Source organism: Galeopterus variegatus, unplaced genomic scaffold, assembly GCF_000696425.1.
Source record: "Galeopterus variegatus unplaced genomic scaffold, G_variegatus-3.0.2 Scaffold807, whole genome shotgun sequence".
In the NCBI taxonomy this organism is placed as follows: domain Eukaryota; kingdom Metazoa; phylum Chordata; class Mammalia; order Dermoptera; family Cynocephalidae; genus Galeopterus; species Galeopterus variegatus.
In genome coordinates this window covers 247,169-253,127 of record NW_007726918.1, presented here as the reverse complement: position 1 = coordinate 253,127, position 5,959 = coordinate 247,169, and the positions used below count along the sequence as shown (strand labels likewise).

General features: G+C 49.5%; 1 protein-coding gene across 1 annotated transcript in view; it reads left to right on the top strand.

Annotated features, from left to right (window-relative positions):
- Positions 1-5,959, top strand: part of SLC8B1 (solute carrier family 8 (sodium/lithium/calcium exchanger), member B1) — a 36,577-nt gene that overhangs the window by 17,755 nt on the left and 12,863 nt on the right. Inside the window, exons 10-12 of the mRNA XM_008572586.1 lie at positions 993-1,052; positions 1,331-1,458; positions 3,398-3,539. Coding sequence (XP_008570808.1) covers positions 993-1,052; positions 1,331-1,458; positions 3,398-3,539 — 330 coding nt within the window. The remainder of the gene's footprint in view (positions 1-992; positions 1,053-1,330; positions 1,459-3,397; positions 3,540-5,959) is intronic.

Here is a 5,959-nt window from a genome sequence, read left to right as displayed (position 1 = left end):
GCATACACAAATACTACACACAGACACATGTATAATGTACTGAGTATTTACTATCTGCTAGGCACATGTGTCATTTTACTCCTCACTGGCACCACTTTGGGGTAGGGACTATTATTGTCCCTCTTTTACGGATGAGGAAACAGACTCAGGGAGATCAAGTCCACCCAAGACCAGAGAGCCGGAGAGGAGCAGAGCGAAGACTGCAACCCTGGGTATCAAACCTCAGCCCCGAAGGCCACTCACCTACCCACGGTGCAGATGTCACAAGTGGGATCCTACACACCATTTTGTTATTAATTTGCTTATATGTCTGTCTGTTAGACTGTGAGCTTCTAGAGGGCAGGACTGTGTCACATTCCTTCTCATATCCCCAGAGCCCTGGCATGGAACAGGTGTGGTCACTCCTACAGGAAGTCTGCCATGATTTTTCCTCCCCCTCCTCTTTGTCAACTGAGCTTTCAGAGTTCATCACATGTCACTCCTGTGCTGTCTTGTAGACCCGTCATAGGAATAAAAAGGAATAAATGAGGCCTGGAGAGTTGCCTGAAGTTATACAGAAGCAGAATTAGGGCTAGAACTGGCTCCTCACTTGAGGAAGGCCATTTTCCTTCTAGGCCATTCTTTACAGGTTCCAGGCCTATAGGTATTCTGAAGGACTCCTGAAAAAGTTTTAGAGTTGGAAGGGAAAAATGGTGTGGGTTCCAAATTCTGAAAAGTACAGCACTGAAGTCAATAAATGTTTGAATTACATCTTCAATTGCCCTTATGCATTATAGCCATCTCCTTACATTTGCAAATGTTTTGTTAGACTTTCCCACTGTGTAAGAATTCCTGAGGATGCATGGAGATTGCTGAGAAATCCAAAATAAAGGCCCTGGACACTTGCACCCTTAAACCTGCCCTGTCCTAGAGGTGCCCTCCATCGGAACGGTGCTGGAGAGGGTCTCGGTCTCTAGCTGGGCTTGTGTTAAATGACCCCCTCTCTCCTGCAGAGATGCTTTCAGATTCTGAGGAGGATCGGGTGTCTTCTAACACCAACAGCTATGACTACGGTGAGTCTAGTGCCCTGTGCCCAGCTGGGGTATGGATCCCAGGGCAGGGCTGGGGGTGGTGAAATGGGAAGATGGGGCCATCCAAGGCTTTGGCCCCAGGAAGGAGACTCCAAACCAGCTGCACCTGGACTGAGCCATGGGCCAGGTTTGTCTGCCTTCTGCCAGGAACTGGGTTTTTCCTCCTTCTCAAGGGTGGAGAGGACAGGTGGGACAGATGGGAGAGGGTTTTCTGTAGACTGAGCCACCACGGACACCTGCCCTCGACCCCATACACACAGGTGATGAGTACCGGCCGCTGTTCTACCGGGAGACCACGGCTCAGATCCTGGTGCTGGCCCTGAACCCCCTGGACTACAGGAAGTGGAGAAACAAGTCAGCATACTGGAGGGCCCTCAAGGTGTTCAAGGTAGGAGAAGAGAGACTGGAAAAGCACAGGGAACTGGGGCTGGGGTGAAGGAGTGTGTCAAGGTGAGTTAAAATGAGAACAAGATTGAGTTTTTCTGATCACCTGCCACTTTTGTGGTCTCAGTGTCTTCTGAGGGCTAGATCTGAGCAGGGGTGTCCAGGCTGTCTTGTGAGACACAGCTGCAGCTACCATCCATGACCCAGACCAAAGAAGTCAGGAGTCTCACCTCACAGCCCTTATAAACTCATCCTGGAGGTAGCCTGGAAACCACCAACGTATATATATTTTAGGCTTCCTCAGTCCCAGGAGACAAATAATGAATTACATATATATATTTTTTAATTGTTATTAAAAAGGTTTTTTTATCCCAGGAGACAAATAATGAATTACATATATATATTTTTTAATTGTTATTAAAAAGGTTTTTTATAGGGCCGGCCCCTGGCTCACTTGGGAGAGTGTGGTGCTGATAACACCAAGGCCACGGGTTCGGATCCCTATGTAGGGATGGCCGGTTAGCTCACTTGGGAGAGCGTGGTGCTGACAACACCAAGTCAAGGGTTAAGATCCCCTTACCAGTCATCTTTTAAAATAAAAAAAATAAAAAATAAAAAAAACGTTTTTTTTGTAATGAACTATATTTGTACCCCACAGTGGCTCTGGCTGCATCATGACCTTGGGCAAGTCACTTAACCTGTCTGAGTCTCAGTTTCCTCTACTATAAAATGGAGTGGTTGCATTAGTAAGTTATGGCTGCAATAATGCTGCATAACAAAAATCTTATAGACTTACAGTGACAATGTTTTTTCCTTGTTCATGGGCCAGTGGGTCAGCTGGGGTGACTTCAGACTGGTTGGTGGTTCAGCTCCGCCCCATGCCTTGTTCTGGGCTCAGTGGGTACCTGGGCGTGCTCTTGTCTTGGTGGAAGGGGCCAAAGCAAACTGCACAAGCACATTCAAAGCCGCTGTTCACATCACATTCACCAACAGCCCATTGGCCAAAGCGAGTGCCCAGCTCAACATCAGGGGGCCAAGAAATATATTCTGCAGACTCTAGTCACTTGACAAAGCAGGTGGGTGTTTAATTCTGTTACAGGAAGGGATTGAAGAATTGGGAACAGTGACAGTGTAATGGACTGATGTATGTGAAGGGCTGAGTACTGTACCTAGCATATAATAAGCACTCTGTAAGGGTTTAGTACTAACTTAGATATTGGCTAAAAACACAATGTGTGGAATCAGACAGAGGTGGATTTGTATCCCAGCTGCTTATACCCTTCTGTGTGGCTTTGGACATGTTCCTTAACCTCTCTGTCCCTCTGTTCCTGTGTGATTATAGTTGCTATTCACAGGGTTGTTGCCTGAATTAGTGCATGAGGTGCTGTCATTGGGGGAATAATGGCCCCCCAGAGTCATCCACGTCCTAATCCCTAGAACCTGTGAATATGTTACCTTAGATGGAAAAAGGGACTTTGCAGATGGGATGCAGGATCTCGAGATGGGGAAGGTATCCTGGATTATCCAGGTGGGCCCCATGTCATCACAAGGGTCCTTGAAGGGCAAGAGGGAGGCAGGAGGATCAGAATCAGAGAGTGAGATGTGAGCACAGAAATACAGGTTGGAATGATGTGGGGCCCAGAGCCAAGGAACATGAAAGCAAGTAAAGGAATTCTCCCTTAGAGCTTCCAGAAGGAAGAAAGCCCACTGATACCTTGATTTTAGGACTTCTGTCCCTCAGGGGTGTAAGAGAATAAAATTTGTGCCGTTTGTCGTCATTTGTTCCAGCAGCTATAGGACACACACAGGTGCTTAGCCAGGGCCTGCACACAGCCAGCACTTCGGCAACAACAGTCTTGTGCTCAAGTGGCCAAGGTCCGTCTGTGGCCGGCCGGGACTCAGGCTGCCCTGCAGACACCCTCCCACCTTTACCCACTTCACAGTTGCCCGTGGAGTTCCTGCTGCTCCTCACAGTCCCTGTCGTGGACCCAGACAAGGACGATCGGAACTGGAAACGGCCCCTCAACTGTCTGCACCTGGTTATCAGCCCCCTGGTCTTGGTCCTGACCCTGCAGTCAGGGGCCTGTGAGTATCCCCTACCCCAGGCCATCCCACCTTCCTCCTGTCCACATTCTAGAGTTTTCTTCTCAACCACACACACCAGGGGCCTGGGCTGGCAGCAGAGTCCTGGACATACAGCAGGCACTTCATATGTGTTTGTGCCATAAGGGACAACAGCCTGGAAGTTTATCCAGGGACCTCCTGTGGTCACTTGATCTAATCCTGCTGGCTCCAGATGGAGGCTACAAATAGGTGACCCTCGGGCCAAGCCAGCTGTTGGCAGGGCTGGCCGGTTAGCTCACTTCGGAGAACATGGTGCTGATAACACCAAGGTTAAGAGTTCAGTTCCCCATACTGACCAGCTGTCAACAACAACAAAAAAGTTTTTGGAGATTTCACATCAAAATCCAGGTTTTGGCTTCTCAAGAACTGGACCACATTCCTGAAGGTAAAATTGGCTGGAGTCAAGAATGGTTGCCTCTATGGGATGCTTGTGATCTAAATCATCATAGTCCCCTCCACTGCCTATTGAGTGACTGAGCTGGGCTTACTGGACTGTTTTTGTGACCTGGCAGGTCCCCACCGGCATTTGTGTTTTCATTGTCTGCCCCAGACAGTCTTTTTCTTTTTCTTTTTTTTTTTGGTAGCTGACTAGTATGGGGATCCGAACCCGTGACCTTGGTGTTACCAGCAGCATGCTCTCCCAAGTGAGCTAGCCCCCAGGCTGTCTTTTTTCTTCTCTGTCCTGCTCTGGCTGAGGAAGTGCCCAGTCGTGTCAGGTGTCTTCGAAGTCCTGCTGCTCAGATATCTTCCTGTTGTCTAACTTTAGTATCTCATGCTGCCCATTCCTCTCTTTATCATCTGGGCTCTTCCCCTTCAGCCCAGGAGCATCAGCTGGAGGTGGAGGTAGGACTCTGATGGCTGGGTGTGGCGTTATTTGCTATAACAGTGTCAGGGTGAGACTTCATCAGGATGAAGCGGCTGACAAACTCCCTGTGAGTTTCTCCCCCAGTTTATGGGAGGACACAGACACCGAGGCAGGGAATAGGAGGCAAGGTGGTTGAGGTGGCCCCAGAACTGGGGAGGGCCGCCCCAGGGCTGTCTCATTCCCCATGGAGCTGGGAAGTCCTCCCTCTTGGGCCAGGGCAAGCCCAGGGACTTGTTTGCACAGTCATGTGGCTTCTTAAGAGTGATTCCCAAGCATCAGTCATTCATAAACAGTCTTCTCAATTTTTCCCTTATTCTTTACTATTACATTTATATATATATATATATTTTTTTTTTTCCCCCTTTTTGTCTTTTTTCGTGTCCGGCAACGGATTGCAACCCTCAGTGTCACGCCCGTACCGGACCGGGACCGGCAACGGGATCGCAACCCTCGGTGTTGCGCCCGCACCTCGCTCAGCCAGTGAGCGGGAACTGGTCTGTATGTGGGATCTGAACCCTCGGCGGGAGCGCCACCGCGCTCCCAAGCAGCGCACTGTAGCAGTGCGCCACCAGGCCGGCCCCCAACATTTATATTTTTTTAAGTCAGCTCTTTTTTTTTAAGCAAATTTATTGGGGCCAGCCCATGGCTCACTTGGGAGAGTGTGGTGCTGATAACACCAAGGCCATGGGTTCGGATCCCTATATAGGGATGGCCAGTTAGCTCACTTGGGAGAGTGTGGTGCTGACAACACCAAGCCAAGGGTCAAGATCCCCTTACTGCTCATCTTTTGAAAAAAAACAAAAACAAACGAAAAATCCCCAAATTTATTGAAAAGGAAACTGTATCACCCGCATCAATAGGAAATTGACATCATTTCCAATATATTCAAGGTAACTGCAAAAATAAATACAATGACAGCAAACCACCCTATGCAGTCCTGTCAAGCTCTGAGCCAGAAGTCGTATCTTCTTTGTTAAATAGGGGGATTAGCAGGTGTCAGAGATGTTAAAGTCTCTGTTAGCACCAAGTGGAGACTTTCTCCTTGATACAGTGAGAGAATTGAAGGAATCCCTTCCCTGAGCTATGATTCTGTGGTATTTAGTGTCTTGCCCACATGCCCCGAACACCATCTAGTGGTAGCAGGTCCACCCTGGAGAAAGAATGGTTCTGGATAAAGCATTTGTGACCCCCTTCTGGGATTAGCAGTGAATAGAGAGAACCCCCAGGGCCGGCCCGTGGTTCACTCGGGAGAGTGTGGTGCTGATAACACCAAGGCCACGGGTTCAGATCCCGTATACGGATGGCCGGTTTGCTCACTGGGTGAGCTTGGTGCTGACAACACCAAGTCAAGGGTTAAGATCCCCTTACCGGTCATCTTTAAAAAAAAAAAAAAGGGGGGGGGGGCCGGCCCGGTGGCGCACTGGATAGTGCGCGGCTTGGCAAGCGCGGCGGCGCTCCCGCCGAGGGTTCGGATCCCACATACAGACCGGTTCCCGCCCCCCGGCTCGCGGGGCGG